This window comes from Pan paniscus, chromosome 16 (genome assembly GCF_029289425.2).
Source record: "Pan paniscus chromosome 16, NHGRI_mPanPan1-v2.0_pri, whole genome shotgun sequence".
Classification (NCBI taxonomy): Eukaryota; Metazoa; Chordata; class Mammalia; order Primates; family Hominidae; genus Pan; species Pan paniscus.
Window position 1 is genome coordinate 67,807,747 of NC_073265.2, and position 27,896 is coordinate 67,835,642.

The 27,896-nt window shown below is 47.7% G+C and overlaps 1 protein-coding gene across 1 annotated transcript; it reads right to left on the reverse strand.

Moving 5' to 3' along the window:
- Positions 1 to 3: 3 nt before the first annotated feature.
- On the reverse strand, positions 4 to 27,355 carry CHRNA3 (cholinergic receptor nicotinic alpha 3 subunit). The gene is made up of 6 exons (XM_034939244.4): positions 26,130 to 27,355; positions 24,193 to 24,332; positions 24,033 to 24,077; positions 22,439 to 22,548; positions 6,767 to 7,778; positions 4 to 1,448 (listed from the first exon to the last, which is right to left on the reverse strand). Exons 1-6 carry the CDS (start codon positions 26,398 to 26,400, stop codon positions 1,320 to 1,322), a joined length of 1,707 nt encoding a protein of 568 aa, XP_034795135.2. The 5' UTR covers positions 26,401 to 27,355; the 3' UTR covers positions 4 to 1,319.
- Positions 27,356 to 27,896: the final 541 nt, after the last annotated feature.

Here is a 27,896-nt window from a genome sequence, read left to right on the forward strand (position 1 = left end):
ATTGAAACATGAGTCACAGTGGGCTGCAATTCTGTCCATTTTATTTTTGCACAGGAAAAACTAGTGAGACAAGATTCAAACAGTCTCTGTGAATCATCTGTCAGTGGTGATGATCATGTTAAGTTTCAGAAGTGTAGTACATGATACTCTTAACAATTTGTCTAAAGCAATGTTTCTCAACCAGGGGCAATTTTGCTCCTAAGGCGACATTTAACAATGGAGACATTCTTGGTTATCGTAACTGGTGAAGAAGAAAGGTATGTCATTGGCATCTAGTGAGTTGAGGCTACGGTACTGCTAAAGATCCTACAATGCATAGGATTATCCCCACTCTGTACCAACACATACTTATCCAGCCCAAAATGTCCATAGTGCTAAGGCTGAGAAACCCTGTTCTAAAGGTTCATGCTGTGGTCCAAATGTGTCCTCCCCAAATTCATATGTTGAAACCTAATCCCAGCGTGATTGTCTTAGATAGAAGGTGGGGCCTTGGAAAGGTGATTAGGCCATGGGGGCTCTGCTCTCATGAATGGGGTTAGTGCCCTTATAAAATAGACCCCACAGAGGTAGCTACTGCCTTCAGTCATGTGAGGACACAGCTAGAAGGCACCCTGTGAGGAAGAGGACCCTCACCAGACACCAAATTTGCTGGTGCCTTGACCTTGGACCTCCTAACCTCCAAAACTGAGAAATTTCTGTTGTTTATAATCCACCCAGTTTATGGTGTACTAAGACAGTTATATTAACAATGAATAACTAGGAATGATTTCTCATGGTATAATTTAGAAGTATGCAAGAGAAGTAGTTGAAGCTCTCTGAAACGGAGGCATAGCCCTTTAGACCCAGTAAAGAACGAGAAATGCATGGTAAGAAATGGGTAACGATGGGGGATTGCTGAATTAGTATAAACCTTCAAAGAGATTATGGGCTAAATAAGAAAAATTACTGGGAGATCTGTAGTGATAACTGAATGACTTTTCATATTTCTGAACAGCATTTTTCTATCCAGTTTTGTTTCAACAACTAAAAGGAAACATTTTTACATGTATTATTCCATAGCATAGCATACTAATCACATAGAATCACATTTTGACATCTCTTTACCATACCAAAAAGGCTAGTTAAATGTTCATTTATCGGTAATAAATACTCTTGACTTTTTTTTTTGCATGATTCCAAGATAAGTGGAAAATAAGTAAACCTTGAAATGCCAAAAACAAAGCTGGTAGCTTGATAACAGAAAGTACGTTCTTACTAGGAAGCAGCCTCCTCCTGCCCTGACACAAGGAAGTCTCCCAGGCAGGCACACAGCTTAGTGCTTATGCATCTTCCCTGGCCATCAGGGGTTGCAGAAACAATCCTGCTGTCCCTAGAATGCACACCAGGGTGAAAACCCACAGAAAAATACGATCAATCACCATGGCAACATACTTCCAATCATCTTGAATCTGCAAAACAAAATGATAAAAGAGAAAAAAACATGGAGGGAAAGGCAAATGAATACATTTTCAATACTGAAGATGTAATCAACACGTTGCAGTAGAAGCCATTTTGTCTCTAATATGTAAGAAGCCCTTTTCCTAATTGATGTGGTCTGAGGAAATTCACCATTCTCAAGTTTCTGTTTATTCAGGAGAGAAACAGGTATAAAAGATCTGTCATGTTAGATCTGTTTCAAATCAGAAGTTTCCTAAAAATGCATAACCTAGTTTTTCTAAATTGAATTCCAATTTTATAAAGTTAGTGAAACCAGTTACTTAGGCTTCCATGGCAGGATTCTGGGCCTTGGTTAGAATGGCTAATATAGTCCAATATAATCTACCATTGTTTCAAAGTACTCTATCCAGTTTTAGATATAAATTTTTGACTTGGCGCAGTGGCTCACGCCTGTAATCCCAGCACTTTGGGAGGCTGAGATCACCTGAGGTCAGGAGTTTGAGACCAGCCTGGCCAACATGGTGAAACCCTGTTGAAACCCTGTCTCTACCAAAAATACAAAAATTGGCCAGGAGTGGTGGCACATGCTTGTAATCCCAGCTACTTGGGAGGCTGAGGCATGAGAATTTCTTGAACCAGGGAGGCGGAGGTTGCAGTGAGCAGAGATCACGCCACTGCACTCCAGCCTGGGCAACAGAGCGAGACCCTGTCTCAAAAACAACAAAATAAATTTCCTTTTAACATCTGTTCCAAAAATGAGATAAGCGTTATCAGGGCAAGTCCATCCTCATCACTCTTTCCCTCCCCACTGCCCTTTCCACGATGCCCAGCTGATCAAAAGTCATTTTTACTCATAAGACCAAAGTATCATGGAATACTGTGCAGTTGGAGAGCAGGTTGAACATCAGAAATAATTGCTGACAATAAAGTAAAAGATGGGAGAAAAAGCAAGACCAATTGTATATAATACAGCTTCAATTTGGGCTTGAAATAGGAAGGAAAATTGTAATTATACTCCTAGCCAATTCAGAAAGCAAAGAAGCCATAATTGAATTGAGAGAACCCATGAGTCAGCTGATTTTGAAGCAATAATGAAATTAATAAATTACATGCTGCCTCTTTATTATAAGTATACTGAAATGGCGCTGGGAGATGAAGATTTTACATCACCATTGTGAGCCTGAGTAAATGTGTTCTCTTGGTGACACTACTGTTATAGGTAAAATTAGAATTACGATGCCATGTTTGCCATGAGGTACTTTATTTGAATTCCTAAGACTGGTTTGTGTGTGCTTCAGATACACCTTGAGATGTGAGATTCCTACCCACCCCCTACCAGCCACCTCCTAAGGCTCTAGGAGGCAGAGGTGTGTGGAAAAGCAGAGACTTGGAGACAAACTGATTAGAATCCCAGCTCTGCTCCTTTTGAGTTGTGAGAATCTGGGTAAATTCCATGACCGCTCTTAGCCTCAATTTCCTTATCTGTAAAATGGGGATAAGAACAGTACTTCTCTCAGAAGGTTGTTTCAGAACAGAGTCCTTAATGAATAGAGCCTAGTGATACTAATGTTGATTTATAAAATGACCCTTACTCAAGCCTCATGAAGAAAGATGACACTTGGGTTTTATACATGAATAGAAATAGTGGTGCAAAAAGAGCTGGCTGGACAGAAATTTTATATCTTTTTTTTTTTTTTTGAGACAGGCTCTTGCTTTGTTGCTCAAGCTGGAGTGCAGGGGTGCAATCATGGCTTGCTGCAGCCTTGACCTCCTGGGCTCAAGTAATCTTCCCCACTCAGCTTCCTGAGTAGCTGGAACTACAGGTGTGTGTCACTACACTTGGGCAATTTTTTGTTTTTTGAGACGCCCAGGCTGGAGTGCAGTGGCATGACCTCGCCTCACTGCAAGCTCCACCTCCCAGGTTCAAGCAATTCTCCTGCCTCAGCCTCTTGAGTAGCTGGTATTACAGGTGCCTAGCACCATGCCCAGCTAATTTTTGTATTTAGTAGAGATGGGGTTTTATGTTGGCCAGGCTGGTCTCAAACTCCTGACCTCAGGTGATCCACCTGCCCCAGCCTCCCAAAGTGCTGGGATTGCAGGCATCAGCCACTGCACCCGGCATTTTTTTTTTTTTTTTTTTTTTTGAAACGGAGTCTCACTCTGTCACCTAGGCTGGAGTCCAGTGGTGTGATCTTGGCTCACTGCAACCTCTGTCTCCTGAGTTCAAGCAATTCTTGTGCCTCAGACTCCCGAGTAGCTAAGATTACAGGCTCATGCCACCACCACCCCCCGGTTAATTTATTGTATTTTTAGTAGAGATGGAGGTTCACCATTGTTGGCCAGGCTGGTCTTGAACTCCCAACCTCAGGTGATCCACCTGCCTCGGCCTCCCAAAGTGTTGGGATTACAGGCGTGAGCCACTGCACCTGGCCTGATTTTTACATTTTTTTTGTAGAGAAAGGGTTTCCCTACGTGGCCCAGGATGGTTTTGAACTCCTGGGCTCAAGTGATCCTCCTGCCTTGGCCTCCCAAAGTGTTGGATTACAGGTGTAAGCCACTGTGCCTGGCTTATATCTAACTCCTAAAGTCTTTAAAGCACAATGATATTGGCCATTTTCTGATGAGTTACAGATGTTAGGCAAAGTGGTGAACTAGCCCAAATTGAGAGCTGGCCCAGAAGCATGAGAAGACTACTTTAAAGACCCAGAAACTGGGAAGGTGTGGCCAGAGACTGGGGCTGGCAGGGGGAGGGGCTTGGTGGAGGGGAGAGCTAGGGAGATCTTTGTTCCCCTGCCACTTTGCCTCTTTAGCCTGCCACTCCCAGCCCAGAGATGCAGGTTCAGGGGGTCCCTCACAAGCCCAGCAGAGCCTGGCTAAAGGGAAGTGCAGAGAACTGAGCTGCCCATTGACTGGTGGAGCCTGAGGCTTTCCTCCTCTCCTTTGTAGCCCCCTGGATTTATTTCTCTTCTTATTGGCATGCCTTCTCAAAAATGTTTATGGATAAATGTTCTTCTGAGGGCTCAAAAGGCCAGGTGTGGTGGATCACACCTTTAATCCTAGCACTTTGGGAGGCCAAGGCAGGAGAAATGCTTGAGTCCAGGAGTTCGAGACCAGCCTGGGCAACACAGTGAGACCCCCCCCCCTCCGACCCACCGACCTCTTCAAAAAAAAAAAAAAATTAGCTGGGTGTGGTGGCATACACCTGTAGTCCCAGCTATTTGGGAGGCTGAGGTTGGAGGATCGCTTGAGCCCAGGAGTTAGAGGCTACAGTGAGCTACGATGGCTCCACTGCACTCCAATGTGGATGACAGAGCAAGACTGTCTCAAAAAAAAAAAAAAATTTAAAAAAGGCTAAAAATTTTATTGCAGTCTCACTTTTATTTTTTAATTTTTTTTGGTAGAAATAGGGTTTTGCCATGTTGCCCAGGCTGGTCTTGAACTCCTGGGCTCAAGCGATCTACCCATCTCAACCTCCCAAAGTGCTGGGATTATAGGCATGAGCCACTTTACCCATCCCCTCACTTTTATTATTTATTATCTTTTAAGAGATGAGGTCTCACTATGTTGCCCAGTCTGGTCTCTAACTCCTGGCCTCAAGCAATCCTCCTGCTTTGGCCTTCCAAACTGCTGGGATTACAGGTGTGAGCCACTGTGCCTGGCCATAGCCTCACTTCAAAGAGAGAGTAGCTGGATACAAAACTCTTCAGCTAAGACTGAAGTTCCACACATCAAGGACCAAACAGCCCCAGCCTCAGCTACGGGAAAAGTTTATATACTATGTGATTCCATTTATATGAAACTCAAGAATAGTAAAACTGGCCGGGCGCGGTGGCTCACACCTGTAATCCCAGCACTTTGGGAGGCCAAGGCGGGCAGATCACCTGAGGTCGGGAGTTCGAGACCAGCCTGACAAACATGGCGAAATCCCATCTCTATTAAAAATACAAAAAATTAGCCAGGCATGGTAGCGGGAGGGTACCTGTAGTCCCAGACACAGGAGGCTGAGGCATGTGAATCACTTGAAGCTAGGAAGCAGAGGTTGCAGTAGGCAGAGATTGTACTACTGCACTCCATTCTGGGTGACAGAGCAAGACTCCGTCTCAAAAAAAAAAAAAAAAAGGTAAAACTAATCAATTATCAAATAAGTCAGCATAATGGTTTTTTAAAAAATTAATTAATTAATTAATTAAAGAAAGGACTTCACTCTGTCACCCAGGCTGGAGTGCAGTGGCATGATCACGGCTCACTAGACTTCCTGGGCTCCAGTGATCCTCTCACCTCAGCCTCCTGAGTAGCTGGAACTACAGGCATGTGCCACCACGCCTGGCTAATTTTTGTATTTCTGTTAGAGACGGGGTTTCGCTATGTTTCCCAGGCTGGTCTCAAACTCCTGATCTCAAGCCATCCACCTGCCTCAGCCTCCTAAAGTGCTAGGATTACAGGCGTGAGCCACTGCGCCTAAGCCAAGATGGTGGGTACCAAGCAGGGAGGGAGACACTGACTGGCAAGGGCATTGGGGAACTTTCTAGGGGCACTGGGAGTGTTCTATATCTTTACCTGGATCTTGGTTATATGGTTGTATACATGATGTAAAAACTCATTGAGATGTACACTGAAGAGGTGTGCACTTTACTCCACGTAAATTCTTCCTCAATGAGAACACATATACAATTAGAAAGTAAAAATAAAGGCCAGGTGCGGTGGCTCATGCCTGTAGTCCCAGCAATTTTGGGAGACCGAGGTGAGCAGATTGTTTGAGTCGAGGAGTCTGAGACCAACCTGGGCAACATGGCAAAACCCCATTGGCACAAAAAAATTAGGGTATGGTGGCGGGGCATCTGTAGTTCAAGCTACTCGGGAAACAGGTGGGAGAATCGCTTGAGCCGGGAGGCGGAAGTTGCAGTGAGCCAAGATTGCGCCACTGCACTCCAGCCTGGGCAACAGAGCAGGACCCTGTCTTAATAAAAATAAAAATATAACCTCAATTAACCAATACTAACTGGAGATCATCTGGCCCCATGCCCTTTTCCAGCCTACATCCTAATCTAGTCTATTGGCATCAGGTGTTTTCAATGGTCCAGCCTGCTGGCAGCCTGGTGGCTAGCTTCAGGGTACCACATACCAAGCTTTATCATCCCATTTTACAGAAGAGAAAACAGGCTCAGAGAGGTGAGGTAACATACCCAAGGACATACAACTGGTCTTAACACAGGCCACTGACTCCAGAGGGCAATTTCTTAACCCCCTACCCTATGCCTTGCCCCACGAGGAACCCATAAATATTTGTTGAATGAATGAATGACCAATGTAATAAAAGCCATATCCTTACCTCTTTGGCTTCATTTTGTGCTTTCATATTTTCAGCAATATACTTGACACTTTGGATGGCTTCTTTGATTTCTGGTGACAAAGCAGAGAGGGACAGCACAGCATCAACAGATTCAGAACTAGAGCTTCTCGTGAGGTTAGCACTGAAATTGGAGACTTTTATCCTGCGGTGGTGCCAGTAACCACACATCCCGTCCTGGCAGGGGTAGCCCTCCTTGCAGCCTTTGGACTCTGCGCGGCTGAAGCAATTCAGATTTGAGAGCTCGGCACCGTAGAGGGGCCTCGGCTTCTGAGCGTTGCCCTCGTTGCTTGTTGGCCTGGTCATGAACATGACCCTGGGGAGCAGGTTCAAGAATACAGTCTTCACCCATGAGGGCATTGTGTGTGTCGTCGGGGTTCTGTAGTGCACGTTGAGCACGAAGACGGTGATGACGATGGACAAGGTTACAAAAATCATGGTGAACAGGAGGTACTCTCCAATCAGGGGGATGACCAGCGAGGTGGAAGGGATGGTCTCAGTGATCACCAGGAGAAACACCGTCAGGGAGAGGAGGACAGAAATGCACAGGGTCACCTTCTCACCGCAGTCGGAGGGCAGGTAGAAGACGAGCACAGTGAGGAAGGAGATGAGCAGGCAGGGGATGATGAGGTTGATGGTGTAGAACAAGGGCAGGCGCCGGATGTACAGCGAGTATGTGATGTCGGGGTAGATCTCCTCGCAGCAGTTGTACTTGATGTCGTGTTTGTAGCCTGGGGCTTTGATGATGGCCCACTCGCCGCTCTCCCAATAGTCCTTGAGGTTCATGGAAGAGCCGATCAGGACCAGATCGATTTTCGCCTTATCGTAGGACCAGGAACCGAACTTCATGGTACAGTTTTGGTAATCAAACGGGAAGTAGGTCACGTCGATTTTGCAGGAGCTCTTAAAGATGGCCGGAGGTATCCAAGTCACCTCCCCAGTGTACTTGAGTAAGGCTTTGGTCTTGTCGTCCACCTGGAAATCCCCAACAGCACTGCAAAGACAAAGAGGGGGCACAGTGACACACGGTCATTAACACTTGGTCATATTGTGGTCATCTCGACCAGCTTCTCACAGTAAGTAATGATTTGGAAGGCACTGGAAGATGAGAGCTAAAGTGCCATAAAAGGTCACCCAATTCCTGGCCCCATTTACCAACGGGGATACTGAGGCCCAAGCTCCCTCCCCAACAACAATCTGAGATATTGATCACCCCCTGCCCCAGGGCAGGCCACCAGTTCATCCCACAATACAGGTCCCAAACTGATAGACTCCCAAATGCCCGAAGAGGATTGGTCCCCCTTTAATTAAAGAAATGGGAGGAAGGTCATCCTCCTGGAGCCAGGTGCTGAAGCAGCCTTTGGGATTATTTGCCACCCAGGGGAGTCCACCCCCATTAAACGGAACCTTGTCAGATGGATTTATTTCCAAACCCTATCTCTGGATCCTCATTTGACCATTCCCTGTACCCTCCCCACCCCCATTCTTCCCAGTACTGTTTTACAATAATCATGTTTTGCTTCCTTGTCTTTCGAATTCAGCCTAACAGGTTTCTTCACTTTCTGTGTCCCTATCCCCATTTTCTCCCCATGTTTCTTCTCCCTTCCTTTTCACTATGTGCATCCTGACATTTATTTTCACACAGAAATAGACATTTTTCTTTTTTCTTTTTCTTTGAGACAGAGACTCACTCTGTTGCCCAGGCTGGAATGCAGTAGCTCACTACAATCTCTGTCTCCCGGGGTTCAAGCAAGTCTCCTGCTCAGCCTCCTGAGTAGCTGGAATTATAAGCATGTACCACAACGCTCAGCTACTTTTTGTATTTTTAGTAGGGATGGAGTTTTGCCATGTTGGCCGGGCTGGTCTCGAACTCCTGACCTCAAGTGATCTGCCCACTTCGGCCTCCCAAAGTGCTGAGATTACAGGCTTGAGCCACTGCCTGGCCTTAGAAATGTACATTTTTCTAGGAATAGTCTTGTTGGTTTGTTCGGCAGAAAATCAGCTGATGATCCCTGTTGAGTCTTGCATTGGGCATTCCATCCGCGATGGCCAGATGAGGCCATCTGAGAGCAAGGCCAGTTGCTTCCACAACAATGGCCCTGCCCAGGAAGGTTCTTAAACATTCCTCGGATCAGCCCTGTTAAGTTTCTTAGCCTTGTGAAGGCATTTACATCCTCCAAAGGGAGCAACTGCCATACTCCTTTGCCTTGTAAACAATGACAAAGCCTAAACATTTAGGGATATCCTTGTGCTGCTGTAATTGGATGGGAACCTGTGAAAACAGAAGGGGAATGTTGTGGTGCATGTCCTTCTTCCTTGCTAGTCTCTCCTGGGTCTCGGTTGAGCAGGATCATCATTACCCATGAAGGCTCAATGCCAAAGCCACTACCTATCTTTCCTCTGGTTGGCTAGTTTGCCCCCAATGGTGCCCTGCTGAGTTTATACATTCTTAGCCCCAATTTCACTCCCACCATGCCCTTAATTCCCTACGAGTATTCCTGCTCCTGGCTCCAGGAAAAAGGGAGAGGTAGGAGGGTGGGGTGGAGGTGAACATCCACACAGTCCCCAAGTGGACTCAGCCCATGTTTAGCACTGAGGGGCCCTGGAGAGGGCTGGGCTAAGCAGAAGGTCGAAAAGACCCTCAGGAAGGCAGAGGCCTCCTGAACCAATTCCATACAGCATCCTGGATCAACAAAATGTCAGAGTGGCAAGGGAGCTTCAGAGCCCAGGGTCTGGTCCAGGGGTTGGCAAGCTGTGGTCCTCTTTCTGTAAATAAAATCGGGGGGGGAATAGTGCCACTGCCTTTTGTTGTCCATTATCTATAGCTACTTTTGAGCTCCAAGGGCAGAGATGAATAGCTGTGACCGTCACTGTACGACCCACAACGCCTAAAATATTTATTCTCTGACCCTTCAGAGAAAACATTTGCTAGCCCCTGCTCTAGTCCAACACCTTCATTTTGCCAAAGAGAAAACTGACGGTCAAAGGACAGGAATGACTTGCTCGAGACTCCAGAGAGTTTATGGCAGAACCTTGGCCATTCAGAACTTGGGTCCCCAAGTGAGGAGACACAGAAATGTGTGCATGTGCCCAAAGAACATATACTAGAGGTTAGCTGAGCTTGGCTGATGGCTCATTTCTGGGGATCCTGGTCACTGTGGCTGCTGCCCACAGGACCCCTGGGGTGTGTCCACCCAGATCAGAAGGCCTGTGTGCTGCCTGGGGCAGTGTCAACAGTCATATCTCTGCTAGCAGAAGACAGAACATGCAGACCCAGCTGGAGACTGGGGTCTGGCACAGCACCAGCCTCATAAAGGGCACTCAGTAAATATTTGTTGACCTAACGAATGACCAAAAAATAAATGAAAGCCAGGTGTGGTGGCTCACACCTGTAATACTAATACTTTGGGAGGCTGAGGCAGGCAGATCACCTGAGGTCAGCAGTTTGAGACCAGCCTGGTCAACATGACAAAACCCCATCTCTACTAAAAATACAAAAATTAGCCAGGTGTGGTGGTGCACACCTGTAATCCCAGCTACTCGGGAGGCTGAGGCAGGAGAATTGCTTGAACCCAGGAGGTGGAAGCTGCAGTGAGCTGAGATGGCACCACTGCACTCCCGCCTGGGTGACAGAGTGAGATTCTGTCTCAGTCAGTCAGTCAGTCAATATCACACCCAGAGATAGCTGGCAGCAAGGGACAGCATTGGTGGGAAGGGTCTGAGCAATGTACTGCCAAACCATGTGAGGCAATTAAAAAAAGAAAAGGAAGTACGGGTGCAAATGATCAGCTGAGGTAGCACTATCATACAGGGGGCATTTAAGAACAGAAGTGGGGTGGGGTGGTGAGGGCTATGAGAAAGGTCATGATGGCATGGGTTTTTAAAATCTCTCTAAATTTCTTCAGAAAAATAGGGCAACTAGGATGACAGCAAAATAACAAATCTGATCACATTGTCAACAAAGTTAGGTTACACAGCACCTCAGGATATGAGAGTGTGCGGTCAGACCACCACCACCAGCAGGACCTGTGGGACCCACATGCGATTAGCTGCGGGGTAGAAGCAGCCGGGGGAAAAGAAAGAAGGGTTCTCATGTCCTAAGATCCTAAGAGTGCCAGACACAGGAATCTCCAAAAAGTGGCTGCCCCTCAAAAGACGAGGACCCCACTCTGCACTGAATCCTCAGCAAGGGGAACAATGGAACAGAGAGGGTGCCACAGGTTCCAATTTGTGGGCAAGAACCAAAAAAATCCCGCGGGAATCCACTCAGGGTCTGCAGAGGTCAGTCAGTGCTGACGTGGGCTCTTGAGGATGTCAGAAATGCCTCCCAAAACCTCCCTTTCAGAAGGACAGAGACCCACTCAGAGAAAAAGCTGCTTATGGTAGAATCCAAACTCAACAGGGTAAGAAGTGGGGATGAGAAGAGAAAGAAGGTTCAGAAACTGAAGTCAGCATCCAGAGGCAGCAGCTCGTGGAGATGCCATGATTGTGCGGTCATGTCATGACTGAGGTGTCATGACTGTGGAGACTGGGGAGGTGGCCATGCATTGAGACAAGTGTCACCTCAAGGTAACTACCGTCTTCTCCTATTCCCTCCAAGAACTTGCCCTAAAAGTAAAGCAAGGCTATCTATTTAAACAAGAGCAACGAAGCTTTATGAAAACATATTGTAAGAAAAACACAAATTGGGTACAGCAGCTCATGCCTGTAATCCCAGCACTTTGGGAGGCTGAGACAGGTGGATTACCTGAAGTCAGGAGTTCGAGACCAACCTGGCCAACATGGTGAAACCCCGTCTCTACCAAAAATACAAAAAAAAATTTAGCTAGGCGTGGTGGCAGTCACCTGTAGTCCCAGCTACTTGGGAGGCTGAGGCAGAAGAATCGCTTGAATCTGAGAGGCAGAGGTTGCAGTGAGCCACGATCATGCCATTGCACTCCAGCCTAGGTAACGAGCAAAAAAACAGAAGATGTCTCAAAAAAAAAAAAAAATACAAACACAAGTAACTGAATTAACACACACGCAGATAACAGCAACTACAAAAATAGAGCCACCAAGCAGATGAAGCTGACGATAATCTGATATTACAAATTAAATGAAAAGAAACTAAGAAATTTTTCGAAACTGTGAAAGAACAGAAATCAGAAAAGATAAGGGATAATTTGGTTAAATGAAAGAATGTATAAAGAACTAGCAGAATTTAGGAAAGAATTAGGAAAAAGAAAACAATCATTTTAGAAATAAAGCCAGAAGAGGCCAGGGGTGGTGGCTCAGGCCTGTAATCCCAGCACTTTGGGAGGCCGAGGTGAGTGGATGATGAGGTCAGGAGATCGAGACCATCCGGGCTAACACAGTGAAACCCCGTCTCTACTAAAAAAAAATACAAAAAAATTAGCCGGATGCGGTGGTGGGCACCTGTAGTCCCAGCTACTTGGGAAGCTGAGGCAGGGGAATGGTGTGAACCTGGGAGGCGGAGCTTGTAGTGAGCTGAGATCATGCCACCACGAGAGTCCGTCTCAAAAAAACAAAACAAAACAAAAAACAAAACAAACACACAAAAAAGAAAACCAGAAGAAACATAAGAACAAGCAGTCTGGGTGTGATGGCTCACACCTGTAATCCCAGCACTTTGGAAGGCTGAGGCGGGCAGATCATTTGAAGTCAGGAGTTTGAGACCAGCCTGGCCAACATTGTGAAACCCCATCTCTACTAAAAATACAAAAAATTAGCTGGGCATGGTGGCACACACCTGTAATCCCGACTACTCAGGAGGCTGAGGCAGGAGAATAGCTGGAACCCAGGAGGCAGAGATTGCAGTGAGCCAAGGCACTCCAGCCTGGCCAACAGTGAGACTCTGTCTCCAGAAAAAAAAAAAAAAAAAAAAGATTTTCATGGAAGGTAAAGAGGAGCCAAGAATTTTACACCCAGCCAAGTTACCTAAAAGTATTCTCTAAAAAAGGTTACAATGAATTATGAACTTGCCAGAACACAGAGTATACAGTGTCCATGAACACTCTGAGGATTCTATCAGCAAATGAACTTTAGAAAACAAAATATCACAGGAGAAAGGCTGGGAATGATGGCTCACACCTGTAATCCCAGCACTTTGGGAGGCTGAGGAGGGTGGATCACGAAGTCAGGAGATTGAGACCATCCTGGCTAAAATGGTGAAACCCCGTCGCTACTAAAAAAAAATACAAAAAAATTCGGGTGGAGCCAAGATGGCCAAATAGGAACAGCTCCGGTCTACAGCTCCCAGCATGAGCGATGCAGAAGACAGGTGATTTCTGCATTTTCATCTGAGGTACCGGGTTCATCTCACTAGGGAGTGCCAGACAGTGGGTGCAGGATAGTGGGTGCAGCGCACTGTGCACGAGCCAAAGCAGGGTGAGGCATTGCCTCACTTGGGAAGCACAAGGGGTCAGGGAGTTCCCTTTCCTAGTCAAAGAAAGGGGTGACAGATGGCACCAGGAAAATCGGGTCACTCCCACCCTAATACTGCACTTTTCCAATGGGCTTAAAAAACGCACCAGGAGATTACATCCTGCACCTTGCTTGGAGGGTCCTACACGCATGGAGTCTTGCTGATTGCTAGCACAGCAGTCTGAGATCAAACTGCAAGGCGGCAGCGATGCTGGGGGAGGGGCGCCTGCCATTGCCCAGGCTTGATTAGGTAAACAAAGCAGCCGGGAAGCTCCAACTGGATGGAGCCCACCACAGCCCAAGGAGGCCTGCCTGCCTCTATAGGCTCCACCTCTGGGGGCAGGGCACAGACAAACAAAAAGACAGCAGTAACCTCTGCAGACTTCCCTGTCTGACAGCTTTGAGGAGAGTAATGGTTCTCCCAGCACGCAGCTGGAAATCTGAGAACGGGCAGACTGCCTCCTCAAGTGGGTCCCTGACCCCCGAGCAGCCTAACTGGGAGGCACCCCCCAGTAGGGGCAGACTTGACACCTCACACGGCCGGGTACTCCTCTGAGACAAAACTTCCAGAGGAACGATCAGGCAGCAGCATTTGTGGGTCACCAAGATCCGCTGTTCTACAGCCACCGCTGTTCTGCAGCCACTGCTGCTGATACCCAGGCAAACAGGGTCTGGAGTGGATCTCTAGCAAACTCCAACAGACCTGCAGCTGAGGGTCCTGTCTGTTAGAAGGAAAACTAACAAACAGAAAGGATATCCACACCGAAAACCCATCTGTACGTCACCATCATCAAAGACCAAAAGTAGATAAAACCACAAAGATGGGGAAAAAACAGAGCAGAAAAACTGGAAACTCTAAAAATCAGAGCACCTCTCCTCCTCCAAAGGAACACAGCTCCTCACCAGCAACGGAACAAAGCTGGACGGAGAATGACTTTGACAAGTTGAGAGAAGAAGGCTCCAGACGATCAAAATACTCCAAGCTACAGGAGGAAATTCAAACCAATGGCAAAGAAGTTACAAACTGTGAAAAAAAATTAGACAAATGGATAACGAGAATAACCAATGCAGAGAAGTCCTTAAAGGAGCTGATGGAGCTGAAAGCCAAGGCTCGAGAACTACGTGAAGAATGCAGAAGCCTCAGGAGTCGATGCGATCAACTGGAAGAAAGGGTATCAGTGATGGAAGATGAAATGAATGAAATGAAGCGAGAAGGGAAGTTTAGAGAAAAAAGAATAGAAATGAGCAAAGCCTCCAAGAAATATGGGACTATGTGAAAAGACCAAATCTACATCTGATTGGTGTACCTGAAAGTGACGGGGAGAATGGAACCAAGTTGGAAAACACTCTGCAGGATATTATCCAGGAGAAGTTCCCCAATCTAGCAAGGCAGGCCAACATTCAGATTCAGGAAATACAGAGAATGCCACAAAGATACTCCTCGAGAAGAGCAACGTCAAGACACATAATTGTCAGATTCACCAAAGTTGAAATGAAGGAAAAAATGTTAAGGGCAGCCAGAAAGAAAGGTCGGGTTACCCACAAAGGGAAGCCCATCAGACTAACAGCAGATCTCTTGGCAGAAACTCTACAAGCCAGAAGAGAGTGGGGGCCAATATTCAACATTCTTAAAGAAAAGAATTTTCAACCCAGAATTTCATATCCAGCCAAACTAAGCTTCATAAGTAAAGGAGAAATAAAATACTTTACAGACAAGCAAATGCTGAGAGATTTTATCACCACCAGGCCTGCCCTAAAAGAGCTCCTGAAGGAAGCACTAAACATGGAAAGGAACAACCGGTACCAGCCACTGCAAAAACATGCCAAAATGTAAAGACCATCAAGGCTAGGAAGAAACTGCATCAACTAACAAGCAAAATAACCAGCTATCATCATAATGACAGGACCAAATTCACACATAACAATATTAACTTTAAATGTAAATGGGCTAAATGCTCCAATTAAAAGACACAGACTAGCAAATTGGATAAAGAGTCAAGACCCATCAGTGTGCTGTATTCAGGAAACCCATTTCACACGCAGAGACACACATAGGCTCAAAATAAAGGGATGGAGGAAGATCTACCAAGCAAATGGAAAACAAAAAAAGGCAGGGGTTGCAATCCTAGTCTCTGATAAAACACTTTAAACCAACAAAGATCAAAAGAGACAAAGAAGGCCATTACATAATGGTAAAGGGATCAATTCAACAAGAAGAGCTAACTATCCTAAATATATAGGCACCCAATACAGGAGCCCCCAGATTCATAAAGCAAGTCCTTAGAGACCTACAAAGAGACTTAGACTCCCACACAATAATAATGGGAGACTTTAACACCCCACTGTCAACATTAGACAGATCAACAAGACAAAGTTAACAAGGATACCCAGGAATTGAACTCAGCTCTGCACCAAGCAGACCTAATAGACATCTACAGAACTCTCCACCCCAAATCAACAGAACATACATTTTTTTCAGCACCACACCACACGTATTCCAAAATTGACCACATAGTTGGAAGTAAAGCACTCCTCAGCAAATGTAAAAGAACACAAATTGTAACAAACTGTCTCTCAGACCACAGTGCAATCAAACTAGAACTCAGGATTAAGAAACTCACTCAAAACCACTCAACTACATGGAAACTGAACAATCTGCTCCTGAATGACTACTGGGTACATAACGAAATGTAGGCAGAAATAAAGATGTTCTTTGAAACCAATGAGAACAAAGACACAACATACCAGAATCTCTGGGACACATTCAAAGCAGTGTGTAGAGGGAAATTTATAGCACTAAATGCCCACAAGAGAAAGCAGGAAAGATCCAAAATTGACACCCTAACATCACAATTAAAAGAACTAGAAAAGCAAGAGCAAACACATTCAAAAGCTAGCAGAAGGCAAGAAATAACTAAAATCAGAGCAGAACTGAAGGAAATAGAGACACAAAAAACCCTTCAAAAAATTAATGAATCCAGGAGCTGGTTTTTTGAAAAGATAAACAAAATTGATAGACCGCTAGCAAGACTAATAAAGAAGAAAGAAGAATCAAATAGATGCAATAAAAATTGATAAAGGGGATATCACCACCAATCCCACAGAAATACAAATTACCATCAGAGAATACTACAAACATCTCTACGCAAATAAACTAGAAAATCTAGAAGAAATGGATAAATTCCTGGACACATACACTCTCCCAAGACTAAACCAGGAAGAAGTTGAATCTCTGAATAGACCAATAACAGGAGCTGAAATTGTGGCAATAATCAATAGCTTACCAACCAAAAAAAGTCCAGGACCAGATGGATTCACAGCTGAATTCTACCAGAGGTACAAGGAGGAGCTGGTACCATTCCTTCTGGAACTATTCCAATCAATAGAAAAAGAGGGAATCCTCCCTAACTCATTTTATGAGGCCAGCATCATCCTGATACCAAAGCCTGGCAGAGACACAACCAAAAAAGAGAATTTTAGACCAATATCCTTGATGAACATTGATGCAAAAATCCTCAATAAAATACTGGCAAACCGAATCCAGCAGCACATCAAAAAGCTTATCCACCATGATCAAGTGGGCTTCATCCCTGGGATGCAAGGCTGGTTCAACATATGCAAATCAATAAATGTAATCCAGCATATAAATAGAACCAAAGACAAAAACCACATGATTATCTCAATAGATGCAGAAAAGGCCTTTGACAAAATTCAACAACCCTTCACGCTAAAAACTCTCAATAAATTAGGTATTGATGGGATGTATCTCAAAATAATAAGAGCTATTTATGAGAAACCCACAGCCAATATCATACTGAATGGGCACAAACTGGAAGCATTCCCTTTGAAAACTGGCACAAGACAGGGATGCCCTCTCTCACCACTCCTATTCAACTTAGTGTTGGAAGTTCTGGCCAGGGCAATTAGGCAGGAGAAGGAAATAAAGGGATTCAATTAGGAAAAGAGGAAGTCAAATTGTCCCTGTTTGCAGATGACATGATTGTATATCTAGAAAACCCCATTGTCTCAGCCCAAAATCTCCTTAAGCTGATAAGCAACTTCAGCAAAGTCTCAGGATACCAAATCAATGTACAAAAATCACAAGCATTCTTACACACCAATAACAGACAAACAGCCAAATCATGAGTGAACTACCATTCACAATTGCTTCAAAGAGAATAACATACTTAGGAATCCAACTTAAAAGGGATGTGAAGGACCTCTTCAAGGAGAACTACAAACCACTGCTCAATGAAATAAAAGAAGATACAAACAAATGGAAGAACATTCCATGCTCATGGGTAGGAAGAATCAATATCGTGAAAATGGCCATACTGCCCAAGGTAATTTATAGATTCAATGCCATCCCCATCAAGCTACCAATGACTTTCTTCACAGAATTGGAAAAAACTACTTTAAAGTTCGTATGGAACCAAAACAGAGCCTGCATCGCCAAGTCAATCCTAAGCCAAAAGAACAAAGCTGGAGGCATCACACTACCTGACTTCAAACTATACTACAAGACTACAGTAACCAAAACAGCATGGTACTGGTACCAAAACAGAGATATAGATCAAAGGAACAGAACAGAGCCCTCAGAAATAATGCCACATATCTACAACCATCTGATCTTTGACAAACCTGACAAAAACAAGCAATGGGGAAAGGATTCCCTATTTAATAAATGGTGCTGGGAAAACTGGCTAGCCATATGTAGAAAGCTGAAACTGGATCCCTTCCTTACACCTTATACAAAAATTAATTCAAGATGGATTAAAGACTTACATGTTAGACCTAAAACCATAAAAACCCTAGAAGAAAACCTAGGCAATACCATTCAGGACATAGGCATGGGCAAGGACTTCATGTCTAAAACACCAAAAGCAATGGCAACAAAAGCCAAAATTGACAAATGGGATCTAATTAAACTAAAGAGCTTCTTTACAGCAAAAGAAACTACCATCAGACTGAACAGGCAACCTACAAAATGGGAGAATTTTCACAACCTACTCATCTGACAAAGGGCTAATATTCAGAATCTACAATGAACTCAAACAAATCTACAAGAAAAAAACAAACAACCCCATCAAAAAGTGGGTGAAGGATATGAACAGACACTTCTCAAAAGAAGACATTTATGCAGCCAAAAGACACATGAAAAAATGCTCATCGTCACTGGCCATCAGAGAAATGCAAATCAAAACCACAATGAGATACCATTTCACACCAGTTAGAATGGCGATCATTAAAAGGTCAGGAAACAACAGATGCTGGCGAGGATGTGGAGAAATAGGAACACTTTTACACTGTTGGTGGGACTGTAAACTAGTTCAACCATTGTGGAAGCTGGTGTGGCGATTCCTCAGGGATCTAGAACTAGAAATACCATTTGACCCAGCCATTCCATTACTGAGTATATACCCAAAGGATTATAAATCATGCTGTTATAAAGACACATGCACACGTATGTTTATTGCGGCACTATTCACAATAGCAAAGACTTGCAACCAACCCAAATGTCCAACAACGATAGACTGGATTAAGAAAATGTGGCACATATACACCACGGAATACTATGCAGCCATAAAAAATGATGAGTTCATGTCCTTTGTAGGGACATGGATGAAACTGGAAACGATCATTCTCAGCAAACTATTGCAAGGACAAAAAACCAAACACCGCGTGTTCTCACTCATAGGTGGGAATTGAACAATGAGAACACATGGACACAGGAAGGGGAACATCACACACCAGGGACTGTTGTGGGGTGGGGGAAGGGGGGGGGAGAGAGCATTAGGAGATATACCTAATGCTAAATGACGAGTTAATGGGTGCAGCACACCAACATGGCACATGTATACATATGTAACAAACCTGCACATTGTGCACATGTACCCTAAAACTTAAAGTATAATAATAATAAAATTTAAAAAAAAACTGTAAAGCAGTGGCAAAAAAAAAAAAACAAACAAAAAACAAAAACAAAAAAATTATCCAGGCGTGGTGGCGGGCGCCTGTAGTCCCAGCTACTCGGGAGGCTGAGGCAGGAGAATGGCGTGAACCAGGGAGGCGGAGCTTGCAGTGAGCCCAGATCATGCCACTGCACTCCAGCCTGGGCGACAGAGTGAGACTCCATCTCGGGGGGGCGGGTGGGGGGGGGCGGGGGGAAAGAAGATAAATCTTTAACCGAGGGTGAATCCTGAGCAATTGAAGTTCTAACTAGGAGAAGAGAGAGAAAATGAGTTGGATGATTTTCTCTAAATGTTATTTTCAGCTTCAGATTTCAAAGAAATTCCTTATGATATTTGCTCCTCTCCACAGCCAATTTGCAACATTTTGCTACGCCTCTCATTATTGCTAAAATCATAAATCCTATAGTACTCCAGCTGTTCACTCAAGATTGCCAGCAAGGAAATGGCTATAAAACGCAAAACATCAAGATTAAACTTTTTGCTCATTTTCTTAATTGTAGCTTAGCAAAAATTCTCTACACCCTGCCCAGTTCCCTTAAGAGCATTTGAACCATGTGATTCCTACGACAATTCAGTGAAAGAAGAAAAAAATCTGCAAGCCTGTTGAGTTTATATTGTGTCCCAGTTCTTTGATGACCAGTTTACAAATACAAATTACATGCAAGAAACATTTGTAAGTGCTATGTTTCCTTGGGAAAATAGTAAATAAAACATGGACTGTCTTTGGAGTGAGTAAAGACCCACTTTTGTTTTTGCCAGAGACCAGAAAGTGGGATTCAGTATAAAACATATCTTCTCTAGTCCTGACACTAACTGTAAAATCAATACTACTAATAAGAAAACATTATTTTGTACTAATATGGCATAAAAACCTAGAAGTATTCTTAGCATTAAAATCAGAATAGACTAATTCTACATCAACTGTTTTGCTGAAAATGTTTAAATGTAAATGTAAAATGTTTAAATATTCAAACATTTTAACTCTAAAATGCAGGTACAAAAATGATATTCTTCAATACCCAGAGAACTAACTAGCATACTGCGAAATATCAACTAAAATTTATGTCAGTCCAATGAAAGAGCTTAAATGTGGGAAGTATCAGTTTTGTGTGGACTTAAGAGAAAAGAGAGGGGTTTTGGAGGTGCTGTGATGAGCAGGACCTGTCTGGCAGAGGAATAACCTTTGCGAGAGAGAAAGAGGAGAGGCCTCCCAAAACTGGCGGGAAGATGCACATTCTGGATCCAGAGGAGACTGGAAGTGGCCCACTGTGAAGGACTGGCCCAAGAGCAGCTTCTCTGGATGGCAGGAGCCAGGGAAGTCTTTTTAGTCCTGGACTCACCCTTCTCAACTACGACCTGGATGCAGCCACCCAGACGGGCTGGGAGCACGGGGCCCAGAAAGCTCATCCTACTCTGTACATGGGAACCTTGCTTCACATACTTGGGGGGCTATCAATCCTTTCTCCAAGGCCCAGACCTTTTCCCAGTGGGAGGAGGCCTGCAGGGTACACCGTGTAGCAGGGTAACTGTCTGATAGCAGGTTTGCTGCTGGGAGAGTAGAGAAGAGGTTTGGGGACACAGGCAGAGACAGGCTGGGGTGCCCAGCTCAGCCCCCTGATCACAGCATCGGCCTCCTGCATCCACTGCCCACAGTGGCCCCAAAGCCACAGTGGATGGCTGAGACCACCCCAGACCTGGCTGTGCCACACATCCACTCTGGGCCTCAGTCCTCATCTGTGAAATGTCAGGGACGGGCCAGATCAGGGATCCCCAAAGCAAGCTGGTCACACAGCCCCCAGGACAGCTTTGTGAAAACACCCATTCCTAGGCCTACCCAGACCCACTGACTCAGTGTTTCTGTGGGGCAGGACCTGGGGACAGGTATAGAGATTTTTTGGATAACGTAATACATATTAACTTTAGAAAAGACAGTGAGGAACAAAGAATAAAATATTTTGAATTCAGGCACCTGTATTTTTTTTTTTTTTTTTTTTTTTTTTTGAGACGGAGTCTCACTGTCACCCAGGCTGGAGTACAGTGGTGTGATCTAGCTCACTGCAGCCTCTACCTACCAGGTTCAAGCGATTCTCCTGCCTCAGCCTCTGGAGTAGCTGGGATTACAGGCACACGCCACCATGCCTGGCTAATTTTTTGTATTTTTAGTAGAGATGGGGTTTTGGTATATTGGCCAGGCTGGTCTCGAACTCCTGGCCTCCAGTGATCCTCCTGCCTCGGCCTCCCAAAGTGCTGGGATTACAGGCATCAGCCACCATGCCTGGCCAAACACCTGTATTTTTAAAAAGCTCATTGGGGCTGGGCACGGTGGCTCATGCCTGTAATCCCAGCACTTTGGGAGGCCAAGGCAGACAGATTGCTTGAGGTCAGGAGTTCAAAACCAGCCTGGCCAACATGGCAAAACCCCATCTCTACTGAAAAATACAAAATTAGCCAGGTGTGGCAGCACGTGCCTGTAATCCCAGCTACTTGGGAGGCTGAGGCAGGAGGATTTCTTGAACCCAGGAGGTGGACGTTGCTGTGAGCCGAGATCCCACCACTGCACTCCAGCCTGGGTGACAGTAAGACTCAGTCTTCCCCCCACCCAAAAAAAAAAAGCTCCTTGGTAACCATGCCAGTCAGCAGGCTGGGAACCCTGGGACTACATAGCTTAGGCCCACCTAGCTATGATCTTCTCCAACACCCTCATTCTCTTTCAAAGACAAGGTGAGGAGGGACCGTTTACTCCATTCCTGTCTGTTTGCACAGAGCTGCTAACAGATGCTACAGTCCAGGCGCCCCGGGCATCTGAGCCTTCCCTCTCCACACGCTGGGGTTGGTCCTTGGCCCATGGATCTTTCCAGCCTTATGTCCCACAGTCCAGCCAATGAGGTCACCTTGGCTGCCCATGACATACTCTCCTGCCTCCCCGGGCCCTCCTCTGCTCCATCTCCCTGTCCTGAGATCCTGCACAATCTTCAGGATTCACTTCAAATGCCAATTCTTCCCTGAAACTTTCCCAATGCCATCTTCCACCCACCCGTGCCTGCTTTGAAGCCACTCAGCACACTGCTGCTCTCTGTGGCTCTCCAACATCTCTGGTACCTGGTATGTAGTAGTTGCTGAATACATACCTGTGGACTGAACAAATGAATGAAGCCTTCTTGGAAAAGGCCAAGGAAGGCCAGGTTTTAAGCACAGTGGGCCAAAAACCCAGAGCCCAGGCTGACAGCCCTGAGAGGGCGTGGGCCCCCCAGCACCTTACTTGTTATACAGCACAATGTCTGGCTTCCAGATCTTCTGTGCAGGGACACGCATGAACTCTGCCCCACCATAGTCAGAGGGGTTCCACTTCAGCTTGTAGTCATTCCAGATCTCGGGGAAGGAAGCAGGGAGGGAGAAGGAGACGGTAAAAGAATCAGCCTGGTTTTACTTCCCTTGGCACCACCCATCTTGGTGACTCCCCACCCCTGCTGCATGTGACCGAACCACATCCATGCCATGATCACATAGTCCAACTTCTCCTGTGGGTGCAGTGCGGGAGAGAGCACACGGCTGGCTCTGCGGGCCACCTCCTGGCACTAGGGAAGCCACTGCCCCCATAACCATGAGCAAGCCCAGCCCCTCATCAACCAAACAGGGCCTACTCGTGCTTTCTCTGGTCCCTTCTAGTGCCAGGTGGAGACTCCTGGACTTCATGCATCATGTCCAGGTCCATGTGCCTGTTTACAGCCCCTGAATGGCTCTCCAGGGGTGTTTTCCAACATAGACACTCTTTCACCCCAAGGTTAAGCAAGACTGGACTCTGAAAGATTCCGGGGGAAGAATCCATGACCCCTGCAGGGCCCAGAAAGTGTCTGGGTCCAGAGGCTGGGCGGTCTTGAGTCCTGAGCACCAGAGGAGAGAGGGGTGAGGCTGCGGCCACAGAGGGAACGTGTGCATCAAGTACTGGGTGGGGCACTGTGCCCATCTGGCTTTCCAACCTCCTGGGGATGAAGGCTGTGTGTGCTGAGTGCTCAGCTGGCCAGGCTGGCAGAAGGGTCACCCGCAGGCCAATGGGCCATTATGTCTCCTGGCAAGTCTGGACAAAGCCTCCCTGGGGAGGACATGTGGAAGGCAATTTCTTGGCCTCGATCTGAACAGGAAAATCTACTCCCACGCTACCAACAACAGCAGCATCTTATTCTGACTTAAGAATGAGTTTAGGGGCTGTGCACAGTGGCTTGTGCCTGTAACCCCAGCACTTTGGGAGGCTGAGGTGTGTGGATTGCTTGAGATCAGGCATTCGAGACCAGCCTGGGCAACATGGCGAAACCCTGTCTCTATAACAAATCCAAAAATTAGCCAGACGTGGTGGTGCACGCCTGTGGTCCTAGCTACTTGGGAGGCTGAGGCAGGAGAACTGCTTGAACCCTGCTGGTGGAGATTGCAGTGAGCCGAGATCACGCCACAGCACTCCGGCCTGGGTGACAGAGCGAGATCCCGTCTGGAAAAAAAACTGAGTTTTTAGCAAGAGGGAGAGAAGGAGGTGTCTCAGGCACCACCCCAGGGTTTGGGGGCAGGGCTTCAATCTCAGGTTCGTACTCTTCTGTTGTGTGAACATGGAGAATGTCTTTCTCCAGGCTGCAACCTGTCCATCTGGGACTTGAGGGGTTGGGCCCTACAGTCCTTCCAGGGGGACTGTAGGGCAGTGCATGTGACCTCAAGCCTTAGAAGAGATATATCTGCCAGTCAGTGGACCCCAATCTGGGTTCCACAGAAGTAAATGAAGCCTGGTCTTTAGGCCTTTCTTGGTTCACCTAAAGCAAATAAAACAGTCACCACCAGGGGGCAGCAGTGCCTAGGGTCTGGTCACTTACTTGCTTGAGCCACAGGTTGGTCTCCATGATCTGGTTTACTTCATCCTAGAAAGAGGAATTAAAGTTGACAGGAGAATTACAAAAACAAGACTAATTCTGGGGAAGGCTCCTCCAGAAGCCCCGGTCCCCATGGCCACGGCTCGTGGCTTCCAGCACTCACCACCTTCACCAGCTGAGACATGGACACCTCGAAATGGATGATGACTGGGTCAGACACGTTGGCCACAGGCCGGATGATCTCATTGTAATCTTCAAACAGCCGCTCAAATAGACGGTGCTCAGCCTCTGAGGCCCTGGCCACTGCGGGAAGCAGCCCTGTCAGTCCCTGGGGAAATCGTTACTTAACCTCCCCCACCCAGCCCACCAGAAACATCACCCATCTACAGCATCCCCTCCACCTGTGGGGGGATTCTGTGGAACCCTAGACTTTCAGGCTAGTCTAACCCAGTGGGTTACAAAATGGGAAACTGAGGCCCAAGAGGGGCAGGATTCTACCTGGCCACACGCATTCAGTGAGAAGCACAGTGGTTGCAAGCCTGGGCTCTGGAGTTGGACAGATCTGGTGCAAATCCTGACAAATCACTTGTAAGCTGTGTGAGCTTAGGCAAGTGGCTTAACCTCTCTGAACCTGTGTCTTTACCAGTCAAAATAAGGATTATAAACGTGTCCACCTCAAAGGGTTGTTGTGAAGGAAGTGCACAGCTTGGTGCTGCGGTAAGAGGTCAAGAACTATTCGCAATCTTTTCCTGGGTTGTTACTGCCGGGTGGGGGTGTGGTGCAAATGCTGTCTGCCTAGGTACAGCCACTCACTGCTTCCACGATGGAAAGATGGCCAGTCCGCTCCCAGGGGCAGGGCCAAACACGGTCGCCCAGGCCCAGGTCTTCTACCTCCCAGCCTCTGGGAGAACACAGCCCAGGTCTGGGCCTCTCCTGCATTCCACCCTGTAGGGGTGGCCACCAGCCCTCTTAGAAGCCAAGGCACTGTGTGACTCCCGTGATCTCGTGTGACCCCCAGCTCTTGCTGATGCTGTCTTCATATCCTGATCAAAGACTCTGACCTCTGCAACCCTTGGGCACCCCTCTTTGTTCCTAAGCCACACCCCAGCACAAGTGAGGCATACCGGGTCAGCTGTCTTCCGATTCCCACGTACAGATCTGGGGGCAGCTTGGGGAAGCGGGAGGAGAATCCTCTAGGAAGTTGAATCCAACTTCCTCAGGTCTTGAAATAGGATTTTTCCTGCTCCCCCCTCTCCTTCCCCAGGATGAAAGAAGGGTCCCAGGCAGGAGGTCGGTTGAGAGCGTATGGCGTTCTGAGTAGTGGAGGCCTTGGCACCGAGGGCGGAAAGCGCTCTGAGCTCACAGCCGCACGACAGACCGCCGGCCTGGGCCCTCCAGGAATTCCCTGCAGCCTTGCCCGGTCCCCGACTCTCGCTACCCACCAGCCCTCCCAGGCACCCAAGAGCCTCCCAGCGGCGGGCCAGGGCCGGCTTCCCCCAGCAGGCTCCTCTGGAGAGCGGGAGGAAGACAGGAGGCGCTCTCCCGGTGGAGGGTCCCTCAGCGACGCAGCCAGGAGCGCTAGGAGGCTACAACCGGAGGAGAGGCTGGGGCTCCAGCTCCAGCCCCAGTCCCGAAGCGACTCCCCTCTTCCCGAGGTGGCCTTGGCCAAGTCTTCAGCCATCTCCGTCAAATGAGGAGGTGGGCGGGATGCAGACGGTGGAGCGGGAGGCTTGGGCGCGCCAGTTTGGGAGCCAGTGCGCGGGGCAGGGCGACGGGCAGCGCGGGGACGCGAATCCCCAACTCCTGCGCCCAAGACGAAGGACCCGGTCTCGACCTCCCCATCACCCGGCGCGTACCAGCGCCCGCTCAGTGACTCCCAGGTTTGGTGGTGGCTAGGGGTGGGAGGTGAGCCGAAAGGGAAAAAGCCACCCCACCCAAGTCGCCGCCGGGCTGGAGCCAGTCTGCGCGGGTTCCGAGTCCCCGGCGACGGCGCCGGCCCTCTCCGCTCGCCCGCGCGGTGTTCTCGCCGGCAGCCCCTCCGGACCCCGCGCCCCTTCTCGGGCGCCCGTCCCTCCAGAGCCCTAACGCCCGTGCGCGTACCTGGCAGCAGAGACAGCAGCAGCAGCAGCCGCGGCGGCGACAGCGCCAGGGGCAGCGAGAGCGGGCCAGAGCCCATGGCTGGTGGCCGGGCTGGCCACGGACCCGGACGGTCGGGAGCGGGCGCGGCGGTCGCAGAGACGGCCTCTCCCCGCGCGGCTCCAGCGCAGACCCCAGACCTGGAGCCGTGCGGGCGGAGACGCGCGGGGCTCCTCTCCGCTTCGCCGCCGCTGGGTTTCCAGCGCCCTCGGACCCGCGGGAGGACAGGAACCATCCGGAGTGAAGCTGCGCCAGGCGCGGGCGGGCGTGCGCGGGGCGGGGCGTACGTGCGGTAGGGGAAGGGGCTCCAGGTCCCAGTCCCCCGCGCCGGGCGAGCTCCTTCTCCGCCGGGCTGGGTGCTCCGGCCGGCGGCGTCCGACCAGATCTGAGCAGGTGCTGTCACCACCACCAGGAAGGAGAGGGACTCAGTCTCTGTCCCAGGTTTCCGGGGCGTGTGCAGTTCCCGCAGGGGGTTGGGACCACCGGGCTAGGCGGGCGCCGTAGGAGAGACGCTAACACACCCTGGGAAGGACGCCTTGTGTATCTCATGCTATTAAATAATTGTTAAACATTTTAGCCGGGAGCAGTGGCTCACGCTTGTAATCCCAGCCAGCACTTTGGGAGGCCAAGGCGGGCGGATCACGAGGTCAGAGACCATCCTGGCTAACGTGGTGAAACCTCGTCTCTACTAAAAATGCTCTACAAATTAGCCCGGCGTGGTGGCAGGCACCTGTAGTCCCAGCTACTCGGGAGGCTGAGGCAGGAGAATGGCGTGAACTCGGGAGGCAGAGCCTGCAGTGAGCCGAGATTGCGCCACTGCACTCCAGCCTGGGTGACAGAGTGAGACTTCATCTCAAACAAAACAAAACAAAACAAAACAAAACAAAACAACTTAGATATAGTACTGGTATTTTTTCTTAAGTCCTTATAGCTTAGGGGTGGGTGGAAGTTAGTTGAAACAATATTGGCTATGAGTTGATAATTGTCGAGGCAGGGTGATGGTACCTGGAGGTTTGTTATACTGTTCTCTTAACTTTAGAATACGTTTGGATTGTTCCTTAATGAAAATTTTTTTGGGGTGATCAGACCCAACCCCAGGCCATGGGGGTGACAAAGTCAGGCGGAGTCAAAAGAATGAGAAAAGACAAGAGAGAAAGCGGGACCAGGCGGCCAACGTATGGAGGCTACGAAGGCCCCCAGCTGTGGGAGCCCACGCTATTTATTGGTGATCAAAGAAACAGGTGGTGAGGATGTGGGGGTTGAAAGGAAGCGGTGTATCAAGCAAATGAACTACAGCTGTGACGGTCTAGCATTTTCTTTGAAACATATGGCTACTTGAGATAATGGGAGTGCTAGAAGCAAGGAGCCAGCAAGTCTGGACACATTCCAAAGGCCAACTGAGGGGTTTTACCCTGGACCTCATACATGTTCCAAGCCCTGCCTCAGCTTCTCTCCCAACACTCATCTTTTCTCCCAACAAAATTAAAGATAAAGAAGACAGAATTTAAAATGAGGCTTCAGTTGCTCTTTTTCTGAGACAAGGTCTCACCCTGTCACCAAGGCTGCAGTGTGGTGGCTCCATCTCGGCTCATTGTAGCCTCGACGTCCGGGGCTCAAGTGATCCTCCTACCTCAGGGAGGTAGCTGAGTACCTCTGGAGTACTGGGACCACAGTACTCAGGTAGCTGAGTACTCTGGAGTAGCTGGGACCACAGGCACACACCACCATGTC

What these genes read in the sequence shown, in the direction of transcription:
- CHRNA3 (XM_034939244.4), bottom strand. Translation starts at nt 26,400, where the DNA reads ATGGTTCCTGTCCTCCCGCGGGTCCGAGGGCGCTGGAAACCCAGCGGC. An exon ending in GCTGCTGTCTCTGCTGCCAG is followed by an intron (nt 24,333 to 26,129) that starts GTACGCGCACGG and finishes TGCTTCCCGCAG; the next exon opens with TGGCCAGGGCCTCAGAGGCT. An exon ending in GACATTGTGCTGTATAACAA is followed by an intron (nt 7,779 to 22,438) that starts GTAAGGTGCTGG and finishes TTGTCTTTGCAG; the next exon opens with TGCTGTTGGGGATTTCCAGG.